Genomic DNA, 27,737 nt, shown 5'->3' with positions numbered 1-27,737 from the left:
AGACGTTGTCAGTTAACCAGTCTATGTAAGCATAAAGAAAGCAAGGAATGTGACACAGAGAGAGAGAGCTGTAGAAAAACAGAGATCCACATATAGAATAACTAGAATGGGCATTCCCATTCAAGTCGACTGTTAACGCTATGGATCAGTATGTATGTAGACTACAACCTCACAATACAGCTGGAGAATCTGTACATAACACGTCACACTAATACTGTCAAGCTAAATCAAACACCGAAACTCAAAGCAGACGTGGCTGACAAGCTTATTGACGTTGACTGTTCCGATGCCGGTGCGTTTGTTTCATTTGTTTGTGAAGAGGCCCAAGGTGCTCGTCAGTGGCAGACTCAGTGCAAACGTCTGCAGGTGTAAACGAACAACATATCTAGAACTCTAGAGGAGGGATGGCTGCCCCTTCAGACTGTTTGGGCTGTCATGACAACTCCTTGTCACTCACTTGTCCTGACAAACTCCTTGATCTAAAACACACAAACAAAAAAATTGTTTAGCTTGACAACGACAGCAATAGAGTTGTCAGGGGCTGGGAACAGATCTGGGACCAGGATAAGGCTCTGCTGTCCTGCGCTGGCGGGCAGATTGTCCATCGTGCCGTGCCTCAACGCGTCCTCCGTTGTCACTTGTCCCGGAGCAGGTAAAACAACATGGCCTTCAGGTAATGGCCACAGGCGCAGGTCGCAGACACCAGCCAATGGGAGCGGAAGCTGGGGTCCGTGTTCACAACGCACTTTGTGATATCAGCCTATGACAGGAGAGAGAGAGAGGGTGAACGTCAGCCTATGAGAGGAGAGAGAGTGGGTGACCGTCAGCCTATGAGAGGAGAGAGAGTGGGTGAACGTCAGCCTATCAGAGGAGAGAGAGTGGGTGAACGTCAGCCTATGAGAGGAGAGAGAGTGGGTGAATGTCAGCCTATGAGAGGAGAGAGAGTGGGTGAATGTCAGCCAATGAGTGGAGAGAGAGTGGGAGAATGTCAGCCTATGAAAGGAGAGAGAGTGGGTGAATGTCAGCCTATGAGAGGAGAGAGTGGGTGAATGTCAGCCTATGAGAGGAGAGAGAGTGGGTGAATGTCAGCCTATGAGAGGAGAGAGAGTGGGTGAATGTCAGCCTATGAGAGGAGAGAGAGTGGGTGAATGTCAGCCTATGAGAGGAGAGAGAGTGGGTGAAGGTCAGCCTATGAGAGGAGAGAGAGTGGGTGAAGGTCAGCCTATGAGAGGAGAGAGAGTGGGTGAAGGTCAGCCTATGAGAGGAGAGAGAGTGGGTGAAGGTCAGCCTATGAGAGGAGAGAGAGTGGGTGAAGGTCAGCCTATGAAAGGAGAGAGAGTGGGTGAAGGTCAGCCTATGAGAGGAGAGAGACAGCATCACTCAGATACTGCACGTCCCAATTCTTCAACCTTCTCCCAAAGTGTGCAATTGCATACTTCCAATCATGGATAATACCAATGGTGGACACTCCCTCCAGCCAATGATTACAGTAATCAATACTTTTAAATCCATGGGGGGACATGTGTGCAAGAAGGGCACCTCTGAGCAGAGGCTGGGCCCTATATACCAGTCAATTTCCTTTACACAGGGAGGGACCCTTTAACAGTCCGTCTATAACCAATGAACCCAGATAAATGACCTGCATTTATTAACAGGACGATATTATATTACAAAAATGTGTTTGAGACATGCCGCTCTACTCAAATAGGATATTATCCGGATTAGAGGTCAGGTTAAAATGTTAATTAAAAAGAAAACACGTTTACATTGACCACGTCCAGAAAAAGTAGAAGGAAATATGGCAAACGTGTAAGTACACAAGGCACAATCAAACAAAACACTGTAATCTTAACAACGCATATTTCAAAATACAACTTGTGACAATTTAGTTTTGACTGGCAATAATAAATTAAAAAAACATGATAAGGAGAAGGAGAAGAAGAAGAAGGAGAAGAAGAAGGAGAAGAAGGAGAAGAAGAAGAGAAGAAGAAGGAGAAGAAGAAGGAGAAGAAGGAGGTGCTTCTACACCTGCATTGCTTGCTGTTTGGGGTTTTAGGCTGGGTTTCTGTACAGCACTTTGAGATATCAGCTGATGAGAAGGGCTATATAAATAAATTTGATTTGATTTGATTTGATTTGAGAAGGAGAGAAGGAGAAGGAGAAGAAGAAGGAGAAGAAGAAGGAGAAGAAGGAGAAGAAGAAGAAGAAGAAGGAGAAGAAGAAGGAGAAGAAGAAGGAGAAGAAGAAGAAGAAGGAGAAGGAGAAGAAGAAGGAGAAGAAGGAGAAGAAGAAGGAGAAGAAGCAGAAGGAGAAGGAGAAGGAGGAGAAGGAGAAGAAAGAAGAAGAAGAAGAAGAAGGAGAAGGAGAAGAAGAAGGAGAAGGAGAAGGAGAAGAAGAAGGAGGAGAAGAAGAAGGAGAAGGAGGAGAAGGAGGAGAAGAAGAAGGAGAAGGAGGAGAAGGAGAAGGAGGACAAGGAGAAGAAGGAGGAGAAGGAGAAAGAGAAGGAGGACAAAGAAGAAGGAGGGAGAAGGAGAAAGAGAAGGAGAAGAAGAAGAAGGAGAAGAAGAAGGAGAAGAAGAAGAAGAGGGAGGAGGAGAAGAAGAAGGAGAAGGAGAAGAAGAAGGAGAAGAAGAAGGAGAAGAAGAAGGAGAAGAAGAAGGAGAAGAAGGAGAAGAAGAAGGAGAAGGAGAAGAAGAAGAAGGAGAAGGAGAAGTAGATGAAGGAGAAGAAGGAGAAGAAGGAGAAGGAGGAGAAGAAGGAGAAGGAAAGGAGAAGGAGAAGAAAGAGAAGGAGAAGGAGAAGAAAGAGAAGGAGAAGGGAAGGAGAAGAAGGAGAGGAGAGGAGAAGAAGGAGAAGAAGAAGAAGAAGAGTCTTTAATAAGACAGAAGACGAATACATTGAGACTGAATAAGTAGGCTACATCAACACACAGTTCTACTATCTGATAACAGCAGCCGTTTCCTTCTCAATGTTGTGGACGGGTTTTTATCAGAACGTTTCCTGACCCTTTCAGTTTTTTTGGTAAATCGGTCAGTGCCTAAGCATTTCTGTGAAAGAAGTAGGGCAACTGAGTTACATAACCAAGACGACTAAGACTAGAATTGGGGTAAATTTGCACGTAATTTTACAAGGTTGTAGTTGGTTACACAACACATTGTGTTCCATATGAATCTGATAAAACAGGTCAAGATGTCTTGAGAAACCAGAGGACTTTATATACTACGTAGATCTGGAACCTTGGGGGATGTATACTACGTAGATCTGGGACCTTGAGGGATATATACTACGTAGATCTGGGGGAGGAGATCTGGGACCTTGAGGATATAGAAGATATACTACGTAGACCTGGGACCCTGAGGATATATACTACGTAGATCTGGGACCCTGAGGACTATAGATAGATCTGGGACCTGAGGGATATAGACTAAGTAGATCTGGGACCTTGAGGGATATATACTAAGAATCTGGGACCTTGAGGAGAACGTAGATCTGGGACCCTGAGGGGATACTACGTAGATCTGGGACCTTGGGGGAAGAAGATCTGGGACCTTGAGGATATATACTACGTAGATCTGGGACCTTGAGGGATATATAAGACGTAGATCTGGGACCTTGAGGATATATAAGACGTAGATCTGGGAGGAGGAGGGATATATAGACGTAGATCTGGGAAGGAGAAGGATATATACTACGTAGATCTGGGACCTTGAGGGATATATACTACGTAGATCTGGGACCTTGAGGGATATATACTACGTAGATCTGGGACCTTGGGGGAGGTAGATCTGGGACCTTGAGGGATACTACGTAGATCTGGGACCTTGAGGGATATATACTACGTAGATCTGGGACCTTGAGGGATATATGCCACGTAAGATCTGGGACCTTGAGGATATATACACGTAGATCTGGGACCTTGAGGAAGAAGATCTGGGACCCTGAAGGGATATATAGAACGTAGATCTGGGACAAGGAGGGATAGACCACGAGAGGACGTAGATCTGGGACCTTGAGGGATATATACTACGTAGATCTGGGACCTGAGAAGTAGATCTGGGACCCTGAGGGATATATACTACGAAGATCTGGGAGAGGGATATATACTACGTAGATCTGGGACCTTGAGGACTATAAGTAGATCTGGGACCCTGAGGGGACCTGCAGATCTGGGAAGGAGATCTGGGACCCTGAGGGATATAGAACGTAGATCTGGGACCTTGAGGACTATATAAGTAGATCTGGGACCTTGAGGGATATATACTACGTAGATCTGGGACCCTGAGGGATATATACTAGTAGATCTGGGAAGAAGATGGGGAGGGAAGAAGAGATCTGGGACCCTGAGGATATATACTACGAGAGGAGAAGGAGAATAACGTAGATCTGGGACCTTGAGGGATATATACTACGAGATCTGGGACCCTGAGGATATAGATCTGGGACCCTGAGGGATAGACGTAGATCTGGGACCCTGAGGGAAGAGATCTGGGACCCTGAGGGAGTAGATCTGGGACCTTGAGGGATATATACTACATAGATCTGGGAAGGGAGGGATATACTACGTAGATCTGGGACCCTGAGGGATATATACTAGTAGATCTGGGACCTTGAGGGATATATACTACGTAGATCTGGGACCTTGAGGGATATATACTACGTAGATCTGGGACCCTGAGGGATATATACTACGTAGATCTGGGACCTTGAGGGGGATATACTAGAGATCTGGGACCTTGAGGGATATATACTACGTAGATCTGGGACCAGCAGGGATATATACTACGTAGATCTGGGACCTTGAGGGATATATACTACGTAGATCTGGGGGACCTTGAGGGATATATTACGAGATCTGGGACCTTGAGAAGGATATATACTACGTAGATCTGGGACCTTGAGGGATATATACTACGTAGATCTGGGACCTGAGGGATATATACTACGTAGATCTGGGACCTTGAGGGATATATACTACGTAGATCTGGGACCTGAGGGATATATACTACGTAGATCTGGGACCCTGAGGGATATATACTACGTAGATCTGGGACCCTGAGGATATATACTACGTAGATCTGGGACCTGAGGGCAGACCTTAGATCTGGGATAGGGATATATACTTAGATCTGGGACCCTGAGGGATATATACTACGTAGATCTGGGACCTTGAGGGATATATACTACGTAGATCTGGGACCTTGAGGGATATATATACAACGTAGATCTGGGACCTTGAGGGATATATTAGATCTGGGACCTTGAGGGATATATACTACGTAGATCTGGGACCTTGAGGGATATATAACTGGGGATATATACTACGTAGATTGAGGGATATATACCTTAGATCTGGGATATATACTACGTAGATCTGGGACCTTGACTATATACTACGTAGATCTGGGACCCTGAGGGATATATACTACGTAGATCTGGGACCTTGAGGGATATATACTACGTAGATCTGGGACCTTGAGGGACTATATACTACGTAGATCTGGGACCCTGAGGATATATACTACGTAGATCTGGGACCTTGAGGGATATATACTACGTAGATCTGGGACCCTGAGGGATATATACACGTAGATCTGGGACCCTGAGGGATATATACTACGTAGATCTGGGACCTTGAGGGATATATACTACGTGGGACTTGAGATCTGGGACCTTGAGGGATATATACTACGTAGATCTGGGACCTGAGGGATATATACTACGTAGATCTGGGACCTTGAGGGACGAGATCTGGGACCTTGAGGGATATATACTACGTAGATCTGGGACCCTGGGGATATATACTACGTAGATCTATATACTACGTAGATCTGGGACCTTGAGGGATATATACTACGTAGATCTGGGACCTTGAGGGATATATACTACGTAGATCTGGGACCTTGAGGACTATATACTACGTAGATCTGGGACCTTGAGGATATATACTACGTAGATCTGGGACCTGAGGACTATATACTACGTAGATCTGGGACCTTGAGGGATATATACTACGTAGATCTGGGACCCTGAGGGATATATACTACGTAGATCTGGGACCTTGAGGATATATACTACGTAGATCTGGGACCCTGAGGGATATATACTACGTAGATCTGGGACCTTGAGGATATATACTACGTAGATCTGGGACCTTGAGGATATATACTACGTAGATCTGGGACCTTGAGGGATATATACTACGTAGATCTGGGACCCTGAGGGATATATACTACGTAGATCTGGGACCTTGAGGACTATAGATCTGGGACCCTGAGGGATATATACTATCTAGATCTGGGACCGTAGATCTGGGAGGGATATATACTACGTAGATCTGGGACCCTGAGGGATATATACTACGTAGATCTGGGACCTTGATCTGGGACTATATACTACGTAGATCTGGGACCCTGAGGGATATATACTACGTAGATCTGGGACCCTGAGGGATATATACTACGTAGATCTGGGACCTTGAGGGATATATACTACGTAGATCTGGGACCTTGAGGGATATATATACGTAGATCTGGGACCTTGAGGACTATATACTACGTAGATCTGGGACCTTGAGGACTACGTAGATCTGGGACTGAGGGATATATACGTAGATCTGGGACCCTGAGGGATATATACTACGTAGATCTGGGACCTTGAGGGATATATACTACGTAGATCTGGGACCTTGAGGATATATACTACGTAGATCTGGGACCTTGAGGACTATATACTACGTAGATCTGGGACCTTGAGGGATATATACTACGTAGATCTGGGACCTTGAGGGACTATATACTACGTAGATCTGGGACCCTGAGGGATATATACTACGTAGATCTGGGACCTTGAGGGATATATACTACGTAGATCTGGGACCTTGAGGGATATATACTACGTAGATCTGGGACCTTGAGGGATATATACTACGTAGATCTGGGACCTTGAGGGATATATACTACGTAGATCTGGGACCTTGAGGGATATATACTACGTAGATCTGGGACCTTGAGGACTATATACTGACGTAGATCTGGGTGAGGGATATATACTACGTAGATCTGGGACCTTGAGGGATATATACTACGTAGATCTGGGACCTTGATCTGGGTCCTGAGGGATATATACTACGTAGATCTGGGACCTGAGGGATATATACTACGTAGATCTGGGACCTTGAGGACTATATACTACGTAGATCTGGGACCCTGAGGGATATATACTAGGATCTGGGACCCTGGGGATATATACTACGTAGATCTGGGACCTTGAGGGACTATATACTACGTAGATCTGGGACCTTGAGGGACTATATACTACGTAGATCTGGGACCTTGAGGGATATATACTACGTAGATCTGGGACCTGAGGGATATATACTACATAGATCTGGGACCTTGAGGGATATATACTACGTAGATCTGGGACCTGAGGGATATATACTACGTAGATCTGGGACCTTGAGGGATATATACTACGTAGATCTGGGTTGAGGACTATATACTACGTAGATCTGGGACCTTGAGGGACTATATACTACGTAGATCTGGGACCTTGAGGGTTACTACGTAGATCTGGGACCTTGAGGGATATATACTACGTAGATCTGGGACCCTGAGGGATATATACTACGTAGATCTGGGACCTTGAGGGATATATGTACGTAGATCTGGGACCCTGAGGGATATATACTACGTAGATCTGGGACCCTGAGGGATATATACTACGTAGATCTGGGACCTTGAGGATATATACTACGTAGATCTGGGACCTTGAGGGATATATACTACGTAGATCTGGGACCTTGAGGATATATACTACGTAGATCTGGGACCTGAGGGTATACTAGTAGATCTGGGACCCTGAGGGATATATACTACGTAGATCTGGGACCCTGAGGGATATATACTACGTAGATCTGGGAAAAGGGATATATACTAAATAGATCTGGGACCCTGAGGGATATATACTACATAGATCTGGGACCCTAGATCTGCGGGACCTTGAGGATATATACTACGTAGATCTGGGACCTTGAGGACTATATACTACGTAGATCTGGGACCCTGAGGGATATATACTACGTAGATCTGGGACCCTGAGGGATATATACTACGTAGATCTGGGACCCTGAGGGATATATACTACGTAGATCTGGGACCTTGAGGATATATACTACGTAGATCTGGGACCCTGAGGGATATATACTACGTAGATCTGGGACCCTGAGGATATATACTACGTAGATCTGGGACCTGAGGGATATATACTACGTAGATCTGGGACCTTGAGGGATATATACTACGTAGATCTGGGACCCTGAGGGATATATACTACGTAGATCTGGGACCCTGAGGGATATATACTACGTAGATCTGGGACCTGAGGGATATATACTACGTAGATCGGGGACCTTGAGGACTATATACTACGTAGATCTGGGACCCTGAGGGATATATACTACGTAGATCTGGGACCCTGAGGGATATATACTACGTAGATCTGGGACCCTGAGGGATATATACTACGTAGATCTGGGACCTTGAGGACTATATACTACGTAGATCTGGGACCCTGAGGGATATATACTACGTAGATCTGGGACCCTGAGGGATATATACTACGTAGATCTGGGACCCTGAGGGATATATACTACGTAGATCTGGGACCCTGAGGGATATATACTACGTAGATCTGGGACCTTGAGGGATATATACTACGTAGATCTGGGACCCTGAGGGATATACTACGTAGATCTGGGACCCTGAGGGATATATACTACGTAGATCTGGGACCCTGAGGGATATATACTACGTAGCGGGTTTGAGGAGTTAGCAAGGTACCTTTGGTCAACTCTGAGTTTAACTCGGGATAAGCGGTCATACGATAGTGGCTCGCCTTTTAGCCAGGTACATTTCTATGGCAACGAATCCCTCAGAACTAACCTGCTCCAGGCTAACTCTGTTTATCCTGTATCCTCCTGTATCCAGAACTAACCTGCTCCAGGGGGCTTGTATAACTCAGGGCCAACTCTGTTTATCCTGTATCCAGAACTAACCTGCTCCAGGGCAGGCTAACTCAGGGCTAACTCTGTTTATCCTGTATCCAGAACTAACCTGCTCCAGGGCAGGCTAACTCAGGGCAAACTCTACTTATCCAGAATGAAATGTCTGAGCTACAAGTTGAGGGCCAATTAAATCAGATTCCCTCCCCCTCACAAACATTGCATTATCATCATCCACTTAATTTGTTCATGCACAGTAAAACGTTTGTATGATGTTATCAAATCAAATGTATTTATAAAACCCTTCTTACATCAGTTGATACTGTATATCAAAGTGCTGTACAGAAACCCAGCCTAAACCCCCAAACAGCAAGCAATGCAGGTGTAGAAGCACGGTGGCTAGGAAAAACTCCCTAGAAAGGCCAAAACCTAGGAAGAAACCTAGAGAGGAACCAGGTTCTGAAGGGTGGGCCAGTCCTCTTCTGGCTGTTATAAAATTATTTCATCGATAGAGGTGGGGGGGGTGTTGTGTGCAGTGATAAGCACACCAAAGAAACAGGGATATCTAGTCAGTTGAACAACTGAATGCATCTTCCGCATTTAACCCAACCCCTCTGAATCAGAGAGGTGTGGAGGACTGCCTTAATCAACATCCACGGCACCTGTGGAACACAGGGTTAACTGCCTTGTTCAGGGGCAGAACGACAGATTTTTTTTTTTTCCTTGTCAGCTCAGGGATTCAAACCAGCAACCTTTCAGTTATTGGCCCAACTCTCTAACCACTAGGCTACCTACCGGCGTTAACAGCTACCTAACGGCATAAGAGCCTATTTCACACACTAGGCTACCTGCCTCCCCATAAGCACACCAAAGAAGGCATTAACAATATGTATTAAAATAAAGATGACACTTCTAAAAGTCTATTTCACAACATCGTCTGGTGAATTTGCGAGATCACTTTTCTTTCATTTTGATTTCTGTACAAATGTAAATGTGGCACTTAACTTGCCGCATAATATTGATGTTTCAGCATCGCCTCATTGAATAGTTTTGGGGTCGACTAGCACTCGTAGTTACAAGCCTGCGAGAGTTAGCCGTCAGGCGGAAGAGCAATATCCAGGGCCGTAGCACAGATGAAGCCTAAACTGGAATGTGAAGCTAACTGAAGCTCGTTCATTTCAGAAAAGCCTTGGTTCATCTAGCTACGTACATATGTAACAGTATAATTTTAGACCGTCCCCTCGCCCATACCCGGCGCGAACCAGGGACCCTCTGCACACATCAACAACAGTCACCCTCGAAGCGTCGTTACTACTACTTCAAGGTCTCAGAGCAAATGACGTCACCGATTGAAACGCTATTTAGCGCGCACTGCTAACCTAGCTAGCCGTTTCACATCCGTTACACATAGTATACCCTTCTGGTTTCAACTGGAACCTGCAGAGATGAGGAATGGGATTTAGGTCACATACACTTCGTTCATTATCTGGCATGTTTAACCTCCAATGGGCCATTCCAAGGTTTGTGTCCCAAATGAAACCCTATGGGTCCAGATCGAATGTAGTGCACTACATAGGGAATACGGTGCTGTTTTGGACACAAATCCAGCCCTGGCGTAGAGGGATTCTTGGTTGATTTTTAAGCTTTGCCAACAGAGCAGGACTCCCAGATCTAGGCCACGGCTCTTTGCCAGGCCTCCTCTCTCCTCTGAGTATCAGTTGAGCACCACACTGTTAGCTCTTTACAGATTCATATCAGATGTTCTCTAAAGCAAGACCATATTGAGACATTCTTTGGAGTTTCTTAAAGTAGTGGCTCAATTAAATTCAACTTCATTTCTGGATGTTTATTTATTTATTAATATCTATTACAGACACCTAATGCTTTGAGGTGAAATCTGCGAGTTAGCAAAAAAAAAAAAACAGTGGCATGTCTCTATGTACAGAGCAGGGAGGTTTGTTTTTGCACGATTTGCATGATTGTGTCGTGTTCAGGCTCTTGTTTGCCTCTGTTTTATTGAGCTATTCTCTCAGTGAACACATTCAGGACAAGTTCAGGACAGACCTGATTCGTGGGCACAACATTGGGAAACACATACAGCTGTCATCATTCAAAAAATGCTTCTATGAGTGGAGACACAGGCATTCTCACTTCTGTCTTACTGTCAACCACGACTGTCTTAGTACTGAGTCGGTCACCTATTAGCAACTATACTAAACGAACCTCGGACTTAGTCAATCACTGAACCACAGGCCGGTTACATGAGAGGTCAGAGCTGAGCAACGCAACTTCTCCTTCTGTTTCCTAACTTGTTCTTGCCCTTATACATACTATATGTCCTGACTCGTATCCATAGCACACATACAGTACTACTGACAGGGTTCTGACTAGTATCCATGTAGTACTACTGACAGGGTTCTGAGTAGTATCCATGTAGTACTACTGACAGGGCTCTGACTAGTATCCATGTAGTACTACTGACAGGGTTCTGTAGTATAGTATCCATAGTATCCATGTAGTACTACTGACAGGGTTCTGACTAGTATCCATGTAGTACTACTGACAGGGTTCTGAGTAGTATCCATGTAGTACTACTGACAGGGTTCTGACTAGTATCCATGTAGTACTACTGACAGGGTTCTGAGGGTTCTAGTATACATGTAGTACTACTGACAGGGTTCTGACTAGTATCCATGTAGTACTACTGACAGGGTTCTGAGTAGTATCTATAGTATCCATGTAGTACTACTGACAGGGTTCTGAGTAGTATCCATGTAGTACTACTGACAGGGTTCTGAGTAGTATCTATAGTATCCATACAGTACTACTGACAGGGTTCTGACTAGTATCCATGTAGTACTACTGACAGGGTTCTGAGTAGTATCCATGTAGTACTACTGACAGGGTTCTGACTAGTATAGTATCTATAGTATCCATGTAGTACTACTGACAGGGTTCTGAGTAGTATCCATACAGTACTACTGACAGGGTTCTGAGTAGTATCTATAGTATCCATACAGTACTACTGACAGGGTTCTGACTAGTATCCATGTAGTACTACTGACAGGGTTCTGAGTAGTATCCATGTAGTACTACTGACAGGGTTCTAGTATCCATGTAGTACTACTATCTATAGTATCCATGTAGTACTACTGACAGGGTTCTGACTAGTATCCATGTAGTACTACTGACAGGGTTCTGACTAGTATCCATGTAGTACTACTGACAGGGTTCTGACTAGTATCCATGTAGTACTACTGACAGGGTTCTGAGTAGTATCCATGTAGTACTACTGACAGGGTTCTGTATCCATGTAGTACTACTATAGTATCCATGTAGTACTACTGACAGGGTTCTGACTAGTATCCATGTAGTACTACTGACAGGGTTCTGACTAGTATCCATGTAGTACTACTGACAGGGTTCTGAGTAGTATCCATGTAGTACTACTGACAGGGTTCTGACTAGTATCCATGTAGTACTACTGACAGGGTTCTGACTAGTATCCATGTAGTACTACTGACAGGGTTCTGAGTAGTATCTATAGTATCCATGTAGTACTACTGACAGGGTTCTGACTAGTATCCATGTAGTACTACTGACAGGGTTCTGACTAGTATCCATGTAGTACTACTGACAGGGTTCTGACTAGTATCCATGTAGTACTACTGACAGGGTTCTGACTAGTATCCATGTAGTACTACTGACAGGGTTCTGAGTAGTATCCATGTAGTACTACTGACAGGGTTCAGGCACTAGGTATCCAGTAGTATCTATAGTATCCATGTAGTACTACTGACAGGGTTCTGACTAGTATCCATGTAGTACTACTGACAGGGCTCTGACTAGTATCCATGTAGTACTACTGACAGGGTTTCTAGTATCCATGTAGTATCTGACTAGTATCCATGTAGTACTACTGACAGGGTTCTGACTAGTATCCATGTAGTACTACTGACAGGGTTCTGACTAGTATCCATGTAGTACTACTGACAGGGTTCTGAGTAGTATCTATAGTATCCATGTAGTACTACTGACAGGGTTCTGACTAGTATCCATGTAGTACTCTGACAGGGTCTCTGATCCTAGTATCTGACAGGGTTCTGACAGTATCCTACTACTGACAGGGCTCTGAGTAGTATCCATGTAGTACTACTGACAGGGTTCTGACTAGTATCCATGTAGTACTACTGACAGGGTTCTGACTAGTATCCATGTAGTACTACTGACAGGGTTCTGTATCCAGTAGTATCTATAGTATCCATGTAGTACTACTGACAGGGTTCTGACTAGTATCCATGTAGTACTACTGACAGGGTTCTGACTAGTATCCATACAGTACTACTGACAGGGTTCTGAGTAGTATCCATGTAGTACTACTGACAGGGTTCTGACTAGTATCCATACAGTACTACTGACAGGGTCCTGCTGTCGACCCACATTATACGAAAAGGTAAACATTCCCACAAGGCAGTGCGGTCTGAGCCGCCCTTCCCTGCTGCAGAGACATAAACCACCGCGACGGCGAAACCCATATAAACACATCCAGTACCAAGTCAGCCACACTGAGGGTACCAGTGGTAGGCTTGATTACCAACGACTGATGAGACGGCCTACCGGGGACTGACAGGTGAGGTGATTTGACCCATTTTCTTTATTTCTGTCTGACTGCGGTTGTCTGATGGGCTTTCATTCTAGATCCGATGTCTATTTCTAAAGGGTACGGGACCTCTAACGTTCTACAGATGATATTTGCGTGCGGACCAGTGTTCCTCTTACCCAGCCTCCTCTCCTCTTCAACCAGGAGACCAGGCTCTTGCGGACAAACTCCCCCATGCAGTCTACGATGGTGTGGACCATGGCTGGGTGACCATGCCTCACGCAGTCCACCGCCAGGGCACCGGCTACCGCATACAGGGACACCACCTTCCCCCACGTTATACCTGAGGAGAGATGCAGACAAGAGACTCAGACACGAGAACCTCCTGAAGCAGACACATAGACACCGAGTACGACTAACAGTGCAGACACTCTCTCTTCCAATACTGACGGAGAGCAATCTTCAGACAGGCTGATATAGTTTTCGCGCTTCCAACACATTTCTATAAATGTTTAAAAAAATTTTTTTTAAAAAGGTACACCTTTTAATTGACAATTTCCTTTAAGCTTCTTGCTCAACGGGTAATGTAAAAGGATTAATGCATAATAATGAGACTATATAGCAATGATGTGAGATATTGGCTTGGGTTTATACATGATCATGCTGTCTGATGGATGTATGACAGAGCATTACCACGAAGCAATGCATTTCTAAGCTCCCTGTCTGTCTGTCTGTCTGTCTGTCTGTCTGTCTGTCTGTCTGTCTGTCTGTCTGTCTGTCTGTCTGTCTGTCTGTCTGTCTGTCTGTCTGTCTGTCTGTCTGTCTGTCTGTCTGTCTGTCTGTCTGTCTGTCTGTCTGTCTGTCTGTCTGTCTGCCTGCCTGCCTGTCTGTCTGTTTGTCTGTCTGCCTGAGCCCCCTGCCTGTCTGTCTGTCTGTCTGTCTGTGCTCCCTATCTGCCTGTCTGTCCATCTGTCTGTCTGTCTGTCTGAGCCCCCTGTCTGTCTGTCTGTCTGAGCCCTCTGTCTGTCTGTCTGTCTGTGCTCCCTATCTGCCTGTCTGTCCATCTGTCTGTCTGTCTGTCTGTCTGCCTGCTTGCCTGCCTGCCTGCCTGTCTGAGCTCCCTGTCTGTCTGTCTGTCTGTCTGTCCTATCTGCCTGTCTGTCCATCTGTCTGTCTGTCTGTCTGCCTGCCTGCCTGCCTGCCTGCCTGCCTGTCTGAGCTCCCTCCATGTCTGCGCTCCCTGTCTGTCTGCCTGTCTGTCTGTCTGTGCTCCCTATCTGCTTGTCTGTCCATCTGTCTGTCTGTCTGCCTGTCTGTCTGCCTGTCTGCCTGTCTGAGCTCCCTGTCTGTCTGCCTGTCTGTTTGAGCTCCCTGTCTGTCTGAGAGACCGGAGTGTGTTTGAAGAGCTGACTGCATCTCTGCCAGGAACTCCTTCAGTGAAGGGGGGCAGAGAGAGAGAAGAGGAGAAAGAGAGGAGGTAGAGAGAGAGAAAGACAGAGCGAGAGGTAAGAGAGACAGAGAGAGAGAGGGGGGAGAGAGAGAGGGAGAGGCAGAAAGAGAGGGGGGAGAGAGAGAGAGAGGGAGGCAGAAAGAGGGGGGAGAGGGAGGCAGAAGAGAGAGAGGGGGGAGAGAGACAGAGAGAGAGAGAGGGTGGGGGGAGAGGGAGAGGGAGAGAGCAAGGGGGGAGAGAGAGAGAGAGGGAGGCAGAAAAGAGAGGGGGAGAGGGAGGCAGAAAGAGAGTGGGGAGGGAGACAGAGAGAGAGAGAGGGTGGGCAGGAGAGAGAGAGGGAGAGAGCAAGAGGGGGGAGAGAGAGAGGGAGGCAGAAAGAGAGAGGGGGAGAGAGAGACAGAGAGAGAGAGGTGGGGGAGAGAGAGAGGGAGAGACAGAGAGAGAGGAGGAGAGAGAGAGGGAGAGAGAGAGGGAGAGAGAGGGAGAGAGAGCGAGAGGGGGGAGAGAGAGGGGAGAGAGAGAGAGGGGGGGACAGAGAGTGAGAGACAGAGAGAGACAGAGAGAGAGAGAGAGCGGGGGGGAGAGCGAGAGAAAGAGACAGAGAGAGGGTGGAGAGAGAGAGAGAGAGACAGAGAGAGACAGAGAGAGAGAGACAAAGAGAGACAGAGAGAGACAGAGAGAGAGAGTTATGCAACTAGAAGCAGCAGCCAGACATTCAGCAGATATGCCTAACTGCCCGTGTCTGTCTGTCTGGCTGTCTGTCTGTCTGAGCTCCCTATCTGCCTGTCTGTCCATCTGCCTGTCTGTCTGCCTGTCTGTCTGCCTGTCTGTCTGTCTGTGCTCCCTATCTGCCTGCCTGTCTGTCTGCTTGTCTGTCTGCCTGTCTGTCTGTCTGCTTGTCTGTCTGCTTGTCTGTCTGCCTGTCTGTCTGCCTGTCTGCGCTCCCTGTCTGTCTGCCTGTCTGTTTGAGCTCCCTGTCTGTCTGAGAGACCGGAGTGTGTTTGAAGAGCTGACTGCATCTCTGCCAGGAACTCCTTCAGTGAAGGGGGCAGAGAGAGAGAAGAGGAGAAAGAGAGGAGGTAGAGAGAGAGAAAGACAGAGCGAGAGGTAAGAGAGACAGAGAGAGAGAGGGGGAGAGAGAGAGGCAGAAAGAGAGGGGGAGAGAGAGAGAGGGAGGCAGAAGAGAGAGGGGGAGAGGGAGGCAGAGAGAGGGGGGAGAGGGAGGCAGAAAGAGAGGGGGGAGAGAGGAGAGAGAGAAGGGTGGGGAGAGCGAGAGGGGGAGAGAGAGAGAGGCAGAAGAGAGAGGGTGGGGGGGAGAGACAGAGAGAGAGAGAGGAGGGAGAGAGAGAGGGAGAGAGAGAGGGGAGAGAGAGAGGGGAGAGAGAGAGAGGGGGGAGAGAGAGGGGAGAGAGAGGGGGAGAGGGGGAGAGAGAGGGGGACAGAGAGAGAGAGACAGGGAGGGGGAGAGAAGAGAGAGAGGAGAGAAAGAGACAGAGAGAGGGGGAGAGAGAGAGAGAGACAGAGAGAGAGAGAGAGAGACAAAGAGAGACAGAGACAGAGAGAGGGGGGGAGAGAGAGAGAGAGACAGAGAGAGAGACAGAGAGAGACAGAGAGAGAGACAGAGAGAGAGACAGAGAGAGACAGAGAGAGAGAGAGAGTTATGCAACTGGAAGCAGCAGCCAGACATTCAGCAGACATGCCTAACTGCCCGTGAAAAAGACCCCACCAATACCCCAGAAACAGCCAGACCATCTCTAAAAAGGCTTACATTATTACTTACTCAGCTCAGACATTTATCAAACTTGAAGCATTTGTTTTCAGTAAGGATTGTATCTAGTACGCTACCATTTATGGTAAGGTGTTCTGGCTATGAGGACTGAACAGTTCCAGGCACAATCTAATTCCTTTGTCCAAATAAGCTAATTTTATTTTAAGTAACATAAAATGATTTCTCACATTTTTATCATCCAAACAAATAGTTCAAGGGATTTTGTTCTGAAAATGTAATATAATCAACTGACATTGTAATGGACTCTGTGTGTAATATAAGGTTTATGTCCAACGTCATGGATTCAACAGTCATTCCCTGACAGAACGGGACAATGTCAACACGACCATACTGCAATTAGTATATAGCTATAGATACCATAGATACTGTAGTCTCTTGTGATAGATTGTAACTATGTTGAACTCAAAAAACAAAACAAAGACATCACAACAAAGACCCCTGTCTAAGAGTGTGAGGTTTTTCCTGTCTTACACCTGGTCAAATAAGTCTCTCCAGCTTAAGTACTGTGTGTATCCGGACTCGAGCTGGGATACAGCCCAAGCGGACCTCTACTTCCCTTTGGGGGTTCTGGTCAAAAGTACTGCATTGTATAGGGAATACGATGCCATTTGTGACAGCCATACATTCTATCTGTTACCCTGTGATTTTAGTAAAGACTAGTCTACTGTGAGTGACAACAGGACGAGGTCAACTCAACTAGGTGAACTAAACTAGGTAAACAGCGGGATAACAACAGGACTAGGTCAACAGCAGGACTAGGTCAACAGCAGGACTAGGTAAACAACAGGACTAGGTCAACAGCAGGACTAGGTCAACAACAGGACTAGGTCAACAACAGGACGAGGTCAACAACAGGACTAGGTCAACAGCAGGACTAGGTCAACAACAGGACGAGGTCAACAACAGGACTAGGTCAACAGCAGGACTAGGTAAACAGCAGGACTAGGTAAACAACAGGACGAGGTCAACAACAGGACTAGGTCAACAACAGGACTAGGTCAACAACAGGAGAGGTCAACAACAGGACTAGGTCAACAACAGGACTAGGTAAACAGCAGGACGAGGTCAACAACAGGACGAGGTCAACAACAGGACTAGGTCAACAACAGGACGAGGTCAACAACAGGACTAGGTAAACAACAGGACTAGGTCAACAACAGGACTAGGTCAACAACAGGACTAGGTCAACAGCAGGACTAGGTCAACAGCAGGACTAGGTCAACAGCAGGACTAGGTCAACAACAGGACTAGGTCAACAACAGGACTAGGTCAACAACAGGACTAGGTCAACAACAGAGTAACAACAGACTAGGGTAACAACAGGACTAGGTCAACAACAGGACTAGGTCAACAACAGGACTAGGTCAACAACAGAGTAACAACAGGACTAGGTCAACAACAGGACTAGGTCAACAACAGGACTAGGTAAACAGCAGGACTAGGTCAACAACAGAGTAACAACAGGACTAGGGCAACAACAGAGTAACAACAGGACTAGGTCAACAACAGGAGGTCAACAACAGGACTAGGTCAACAACAGGACTAGGTCAACAGCAGGACTAGGTCAACAACAGAGTAACAACAGGACTAGGTCAACAGCAGGACTAGGTAACAACAGGAGAGTCAACAACAGGACTAGGTCAACAACAGGACTAGGTCAACAACAGGACGAGGTCAACAACAGGACTAGGTCAACAACAGGACTAGGTCAACAACAGGACTAGGTCAACAACAGGACTAGGTCAACAGCAGGACTAGGTCAACAACAGGACTAGGTCAACAACAGGACTAGGTCAACAACAGAGTAACAACAGGACTAGGTCAACAACAGGACTAGGTCAACAACAGGACTAGGTCAACAACAGGACTAGGTCAACAACAGGACTAGGTAAACAGAGTAACAACAGGACTAGGTCAACAACAGGACTAGGTCAACAACAGGAGTAACAACAGGACTAGGTCAACAACAGGACTAGGTCAACAGCAGGACTAGGTCAACAACAGGACTAGGTCAACAACAGGACTAGGTCAACAACAGGACTAGGTCAACAGGACTAGGTCAACAACAGGACTAGGTCAACAACAGGACTAGGTCAACAACAGGACTAGGTCAACAGCAGGACTAGGTCAACAACAGGACTAGGCCAACAGCAGAGTAACAACAGGACTAGGTCAACAACAGGACTAGATCAACAGCAGGACTAGCAACAGGACTAGGTCAACAGCAGGACTAGGTCAACAACAGGACTAGGTCAACAGCAGGACTAGGTCAACAGCAGGACTAGGTCAACAGCAGGACTAGGTCAACAACAGGACTAGGTCAACAGCAGGACTAGGTCAACAACAGGACTAGGTCAACAACAGGACTAGGTCAACAACAGGACTAGTCAACAACAGGACTAGGTCAACAACAGAGTAACAACAGGACTAGGTCAACAACAGGACTAGGTCAACAACAGGACTAGGTCAACAACAGAGTAACAACAGGACTAGGTCAACAACAGGACTAGGTCAACAACAGGACTAGGTCAACAACAGGACTAGGTCAACAACAGGACTAGGTCAACAACAGGACTAGGTCAACAACAGGACTAGGTCAAAAACAGGACTAGGTCAACAGCAGAGTAACAACAGGACTAGGGCAACAACAGAGTAACAACAGGACTAGGTAAACAGCAGGACTAGGTCAACAACAGGACTAGGTAAACAACAGAGTAACAACAGGACTAGGTCAACAACAGGACGAGGTCAACAACAGGACTAGGTAAACAACAGAGTAACAACAGGACTAGGTCAACAACAGGACTAGGTCAACAACAGGACTAGGTCAACAACAGGACTAGGTAAACAGCAGAGTAACAACAGGACTAGGGCAACAACAGGACTAGGTCAACAACAGGACTAGGTCAACAACAGGACTAGGTCAACAGCAGAGTAACAACAGGACTAGGTCAACAACAGGACTAGGTCAACAACAGGACTAGGTCAACAGCAGAGTAACAACAGGACTAGGGCAACAACAGAGTAACAACAGGACTAGGGCAACAACAGGACTAGGTCAACAACAGGACTAGGTCAACAACAGGACTAGGTCAACAACAGGACTAGGTCAACAACAGAGTAACAACAGGACTAGGTCAACAACAGGACTAGGTCAACAACAGAGTAACAACAGGACTAGGGCAACAACAGAGTAACAACAGGACTAGGGCAACAACAGGACTAGGTCAACAACAGAGTAACAACAGGACTAGGGCAACAACAGGACTAGGTCAACAACAGGACTAGGTCAACAGCAGAGTAACAACAGGACTAGGGCAACAACAGAGTAACAACAGGACTAGGTCAACAACAGGACTAGGTCAACAACAGAGTAACAACAGGACTAGGTCAACAACAGGACTAGGTCAACAACAGAGTAACAACAGGACTAGGTCAACAACAGGACTAGGTCAACAACAGAGGTTAACAACAGGACTAGGTCAACAACAGGACTAGGTCAACAACAGGACTAGGTCAACAACAGGACTAGGTCAACAACAGGACTAGGTCAACAGGACAGAGTAACAACAGGACTAGGTCAACAACAGGACTAGGTCAACAACAGGACTAGGTCAACAACAGGACTAGGTCAACAACAGGACTAGGTCAACAACAGACAGGTAACAACAGGACTAGGTCAACAACAGGACTAGGTCAACAACAGGACTAGGTCAACAACAGGACTAGGTCAACAACAGGACTAGGTCAACAGCAGGACTAGGTCAACAACAGGACTAGGTCAACAACAGGACTAGGTCAACAACAGGACTAGGTCAACAACAGGACTAGGTCAACAACAGGACTAGGTCAACAACAGGACTAGGTCAACAACAGAGTAACAACAGGACTAGGTCAACAACAGGACTAGGTCAACAACAGGACTAGGTCAACAACAGAGTAACAACAGGACTAGGTCAACAACAGGACTAGGTCAACAACAGAGTAACAACAGGACTAGGTCAACAACAGGACTAGGTCAACAACAGGACTAGGTCAACAACAGAGTAACAACAGGACTAGGTCAACAACAGGACTAGGTCAACAGCAGGACTAGGTCAACAACAGGACTAGGTCAACAACAGGACTAGGTCAACAACAGGACTAGGTAACAACAGGACTAGGTCAGAGTAACAACAGGACTAGGTCAACAACAGGACTAGGTCAACAACAGGACTAGGTCAACAACAGGACTAGTCAACAACAGGACTAGGTCAACAACAGGACTAGGTCAACAACAGGACTAGGGTAACAACAGGACTAGGTCAACAACAGGACTAGGGAAACAACAGAGTAACAACAGGACTAGGTCAACAACAGGACTAGGTCAACAGCAGAGTAACAACAGGACTAGGTCAACAACAGGACTAGGTCAACAGCAGGACTAGCAACAGGACTAGGTCAACAACAGGACTAGGTCAACAACAGGACTAGGTCAACAGCAGGACTAGGTCAACAGCAGAGTAACAACAGGACTAGGTCAACAACAGGACTAGGTCAACAACAGGACTAGGGAAACAACAGAGTAACAACAGGACTAGGTCAACAACAGGACTAGGTCAACAGGACAGGTAACAACAGGACTAGGTCAACAACAGGACTAGGTCAACAACAGAGTAACAACAGGACAGGTCAACAACAGGACTAGGTCAACAACAGGACTAGGTCAACAACAGGACTAGGTAAACAACAGAGTAACAACAGGACTAGGGTCAACAACAGGACTAGGTCAACAACAGGACTAGGTCAACAACAGGACTAGGTCAACAACAGGACTAGGTCAACAACAGGACTAGGTCAACAGCAGGACTAGGTCAACAGCAGAGTAACAACAGGACTAGGTCAACAACAGGACTAGGTCAACAACAGGACTAGGTCAACAACAGGACTAGGTCAACAACAGGACTAGGTCAACAGCAGAGTAACAACAGGACTAGGTCAACAACAGGACTAGTCAACAACAGGACTAGGTCAACAACAGGACTAGGTCAGAGTAACAACAGGACTAGGTCAACAGCAGGACTAGGTCAACAGCAGGACTAGGTCAACAACAGGACTAGGTCAACAACAGGACTAGGTCAACAGCAGACTAGTAACAACAGGACTAGGTCAACAACAGGACTAGGTCAACAACAGGACTAGGTCAACAACAGGACTAGGACTAGGTAACAACAGGACTAGGGCAACAACAGGACTAGGTCAACAACAGGACTAGGTCAACAGCAGAGTAACAACAGGACTAGGGCAACAACAGAGTAACAACAGGACTAGGGCAACAACAGGACTAGGTCAACAACAGAGTAACAACAGGACTAGGTCAACAACAGGACTAGGTCAACAGCAGAGTAACAACAGGACTAGGTCAACAACAGGACTAGGTCAACAACAGGACTAGGTCAACAACAGGACTAGGTCAACAACAGGACTAGGTCAACAGCAGAGTAACAACAGGACTAGGTCAACAACAGGACTAGGTCAACAACAGGACTAGGTCAACAACAGGACTAGGTCAACAACAGGACTAGGTCAACAACAGGACTAGGTCAACAACAGGACTAGGTCAACAGGACTAGGTCAACAACAGGACTAGGTCAACAACAGGACTAGGTCAACAGCAGGACTAGAGTCAACAACAGGACTTGGTCAACAACAGGACTAGGTCAACAACAGGACTAGGTCAACAACAGGACTAGGTCAACAACAGGACTAGGTCAACAACAGGACTAGGTCAACAACAGAGTAACAACAGGACTAGGTCAACAACAGGACTAGGTCAACAACAGGACTAGGTCAACAACAGAGTAACACAGGACTAGGTCAACAACAGGTCAACAACAGGACTAGGTCAACAACAGGACTAGGTCAACAACAGGACTAGGTCAACAACAGGACTAGGTCAACAACAGGACTAGGTCAACAACAGGACTAGGTCAACAACAGGACTAGGTCAACAACAGGACTAGGTCAACAACAGGACTAGGTCAACAACAGGACTAGGTCAACAACAGGACTAGGTCAACAACAGGACTAGGTCAACAACAGGACTAGGTCAACAGCAGGACTAGGTCAACAACAGGACTAGGTCAACAACAGGACTAGGTCAACAACAGAGTAACAACAGGACTAGGTCAACAACAGGACTAGGTCAACAACAGGACTAGGTCAACAACAGAGTAACAACAGGACTAGGTCAACAACAGGACTAGGTCAACAACAGGACTAGGTCAACAACAGGACTAGGTCAACAACAGGACTAGGTCAACAACAGGACTAGGTCAACAACAGAGTAACAGAGTAACAACAGGACTAGGTCAACAACAGGACTAGGTCAACAACAGGACTAGGTCAACAACAGAGTAACAACAGGACTAGGTCAACAACAGGACTAGGTCAACAACAGGACTAGGTCAACAACAGGACTAGGTCAACAACAGGACTAGGTCAACAACAGAGTAACAACAGGACTAGGTCAACAACAGGACTAGGTCAACAACAGGACTAGGTCAACAACAGGACTAGGTCAACAACAGGACTAGGTCAACAACAGGACTAGGTCAACAACAGGACTAGGTCAACAGCAGGACTAGGTCAACAACAGGAGTCAACAACAGGACTAGGTCAACAGCAGGACTAGGTCAACAACAGGACTAGGTCAACAACAGGACTAGGTCAACAACAGGACTAGGTCAACAACAGGACTAGGTCAACAACAGGACTAGGTCAACAACAGGACTAGGTCAACAACAGGACTAGGTCAACAACAGGACTAGGTCAACAACAGGTCAACAACAGAGTAACAACAGGACTAGGTCAACAACAGGACTAGGTCAACAACAGAGTAACAACAGGACTAGGTCAACAACAGGACTAGGTCAACAACAGAGTAACAACAGGACTAGGTCAACAACAGGACTAGGTCAACAACAGAGTAACAACAGGACTAGGTCAACAACAGAGTAACAACAGGACTAGGTCAACAACAGGACTAGGTCAACAGCAGGACTAGGTCAACAACAGGACTAGGTCAACAACAGGACTAGGTCAACAACAGGACTAGGTCAACAACAGGACTAGGTCAACAACAGAGTAACAACAGGACTAGGTCAACAACAGGACTAGGTCAACAACAGGACTAGGTCAACAACAGGACTAGGTCAACAACAGGACTAGGTCAACAACAGGACTAGGTCAACAACAGGACTAGGTCAGAGTAACAACAGGACTAGGTCAACAGCAGGACTAGCAACAGGACTAGGTCAACAGCAGGACTAGGTCAACAACAGGACTAGGTCAACAGCAGGACTAGGCCAACAGCAGAGTAACAACAGGACTAGGTCAACAACAGGACAAGGTCAACAACAGGACTAGGTCAACAGCAGGACTAGCAACAGGACTAGGTCAACAGCAGGACTAGGTCAACAGCAGGACTAGGTCAACAACAGGACTAGGTCAACAGCAGGACTAGGTCAACAGCAGGACTAGGTCAACAGCAGGACTAGGTCAACAACAGGACTAGGCCAACAGCAGAACTAGGTCAACAATAGAACTAGGTCAACAACAGGACTAGGTCAACAACAGGACTAGGTCAACAACAGGACTAGGTCAACAACAGGACTAGGTCAACAACAGGACTAGGTCAACAACAGAGTAACAACAGGACTAGGTCAACAACAGGACTAGGTCAACAGCAGGACTAGGTCAACAACAGGACTAGGTCAACAACAGGAATAGGTCAACAGCAGGACTAGGTCAACAGCAGAGTAACAACAGGACTAGGTCAACAACAGGACTAGGTCAACAACAGGACTTGGTCAACAACAGACTAGTAACAACAGGACTAGGTCAACAACAGGACTAGGTCAACAGCAGGACTAGGTCAACAACAGGACTAGGTCAACAACAGGACTAGGTCAACAACAGAGTAACAACAGGACTAGGTCAACAACAGGACTAGGTCAACAACAGGACTAGGTCAACAACAGGACTAGGTCAACAACAGGACTAGGCCAACAATAACTAGGTCAACAACAGGACTAGGTCAACAGCAGGACTAGGTCAACAGCAGAGTAACAACAGGACTAGGTCAACAACAGGACTAGGTCAACAACAGGACTAGGTCAACAACAGGACTAGGTCAACAACAGAGTAACAACAGGACTAGGTAACAACAGGACTAGGTCAACAACAACAACAGGACTAGGTCAACAACAGGACTAGGTCAACAACAGGACTAGGTCAACAACAGGACTAGGTCAACAACAGGACTAGGTCAACAACAGGACTAGGTCAACAACAGGACTAGGTCAACAACAGGACTAGGTCAACAACAGAGTAACAACAGGACTAGGTCAACAACAGGACTAGGTCAACAACAGGACTAGGTCAACAACAGGACTAGGTCAACAACAGGACTAGGTCAACAACAGGACTAGGTCAACAACAGGACTAGGTCAACAACAGGACTAGGTCAACAACAGGACTAGGTCAACAACAGAGTAACAACAGGACTAGGTCAACAACAGGACTAGGTCAACAACAGGACTAGGTCAACAACAGGACTAGGTCAACAACAGGACTAGGTCAACAGCAGGACTAGGTCAACAGCAGGACTAGGTCAACAACAGGACTAGGCCAACAGCAGAACTAGGTCAACAATAGAACTAGGTCAACAACAGGACTAGGTCAATAACAGAGTAACAACAGGACTAGGGTAACAACAGGACTAGGTCAACAACAGGACTAGGTCAACAACAGGACTAGGTCAACAACAGAGTAACAACAGGACTAGGTCAACAACAGGACTAGGTCAACAACAGGACTAGGTCAACAACAGGACTAGGTCAACAACAGGACTAGGTCAACAACAGAGTAACAACAGGACTAGGTCAACAACAGGACTAGGTCAACAACAGGACTAGGTCAACAACAGAGTAACAACAGGACTAGGTCAACAACAGGACTAGGTCAACAACAGGACTAGGTCAACAACAGAGTAACAACAGGACTAGGGTAACAACAGGACTAGGTCAACAACAGGACTAGGTCAACAACAGGACTAGGTCAACAACAGGACTAGGTCAACAACAGAGTAACAACAGGACTAGGTCAACAACAGGACTAGGTCAACAACAGGACTAGGTCAACAACAGGACTAGGTCAACAGCAGAGTAACAACAGGACTAGGGCAACAACAGAGTAACAACAGGACTAGGTAAACAGCAGGACTAGGTCAACAACAGGACTAGGTAACAACAGGACTAGGTCAACAACAGGACTAGGTCAACAACAGGACTAGGTCAACAACAGAGTAACAACAGGACTAGGTCAACAACAGGACTAGGTCAACAACAGGACTAGGTCAACAACAGGACTAGTCAACAACAGGACTAGGTCAACAACAGGACTAGGTCAACAACAGGACTAGGTCAACAACAGGACTAGGTCAACAACAGGACTAGGTCAACAACAGAGTAACAACAGGACTAGGTCAACAACAGGACTAGGTCAACAACAGGACTAGGTCAACAACAGGACTAGGTCAACAACAGGACTAGGTCAACAGGACTAGGTAACAACAGGACTAGGTCAACAACAGGACTAGGTCAACAACAGGACTAGGTCAACAACAGAGTAACAACAGGACTAGGTCAACAACAGGACTAGGTCAACAACAGAGTAACAACAGGACTAGGTCAACAACAGGACTAGGTCAACAACAGGACTAGGTCAACAACAGGACTAGGTCAACAGCAGAGTAACAACAGGACTAGGTCAACAACAGGACTAGGTCAACAGCAGGACTAGGTCAACAACAGGACTAGGTCAACAACAGGACTAGGTCAACAACAGAGTAACAACAGGACTAGGTCAACAACAGGACTAGGTCAACAACAGGACTAGGTCAACAACAGGACTAGGTCAACAACAGGACTAGGTCAACAGCAGAGTAACAACAGGACTAGGTAAACAGCAGGACTAGGTCAACAACAGGACTAGGTCAACAACAGGACTAGGTCAACAACAGGACTAGGTAAACAGCAGGACTAGGTCAACAACAGGACTAGGTCAACAACAGGACTAGGTCAACAACAGGACTAGGTAAACAGCAGGACTAGGTCAACAACAGAGTAACAACAGGACTAGGGCAACAACAGGACTAGGTCAACAACAGGACTAGGTCAACAACAGAGTAACAACAGGACTAGGTCAACAACAGGACTAGGTCAACAACAGGACTAGGTCAACAACAGGACTAGGTCAACAACAGAGTAACAACAGGACTAGGGTAACAACAGGACTAGGTCAACAACAGGACTAGGTCAACAACAGAGTAACAACAGGACTAGGTCAACAACAGGACTAGGTCAACAACAGGACTAGGTCAACAACAGGACTAGGTCAACAACAGGACTAGGTCAACAACAGGACTAGGTCAACAACAGGACTAGGTCAACAACAGAGTAACAACAGGACTAGGTCAACAACAGGACTAGGTCAACAACAGGACTAGGTCAACAACAGGACTAGGTCAACAACAGAGTAACAACAGGACTAGGTCAACAACAGGACTAGGTCAACAACAGGACTAGGTAAACAACAGGACTAGGTCAACAACAGGACTAGGTCAACAACAGGACTAGGTCAACAACAGGACTAGGTCAACAACAGGACTAGGTCAACAACAGAGTAACAACAGGACTAGGTCAACAACAGGACTAGGTCAACAACAGGACTAGGTAAACAGCAGGACTAGGTCAACAACAGGACTAGGTCAACAGCAGGACTAGGTCAACAACAGGACTAGGTCAACAACAGGAATAGGTCAACAGCAGAGTAACAACAGGACTAGGTCAACAAC

At 46.4% G+C, this 27,737-nt stretch overlaps 1 protein-coding gene across 1 annotated transcript in view; it reads right to left on the bottom strand.

Annotated features, from left to right (window-relative positions):
* Positions 1 to 280: 280 nt before the first annotated feature.
* LOC135524800 (bcl-2-related ovarian killer protein homolog A) overlaps positions 281 to 27,737 on the bottom strand; it is a 49,617-nt gene continuing 22,160 nt past the window's right edge. Inside the window, exons 3-4 of the mRNA XM_064952626.1 lie at positions 13,781 to 13,944; positions 281 to 760 (exon numbers count right to left, since the gene is read on the bottom strand). Of these exons, the coding sequence (XP_064808698.1) occupies positions 635 to 760; positions 13,781 to 13,944 (290 nt within the window). The 3' untranslated portion in view covers positions 281 to 634. The remainder of the gene's footprint in view (positions 761 to 13,780; positions 13,945 to 27,737) is intronic.

The sequence above is a fragment of the Oncorhynchus masou genome, chromosome 31, assembly GCF_036934945.1.
Source record: "Oncorhynchus masou masou isolate Uvic2021 chromosome 31, UVic_Omas_1.1, whole genome shotgun sequence".
Lineage (NCBI taxonomy): Eukaryota > Metazoa > Chordata > Actinopteri > Salmoniformes > Salmonidae > Oncorhynchus > Oncorhynchus masou.
This window is presented reverse-complemented; position numbering and strand designations above follow the sequence as displayed.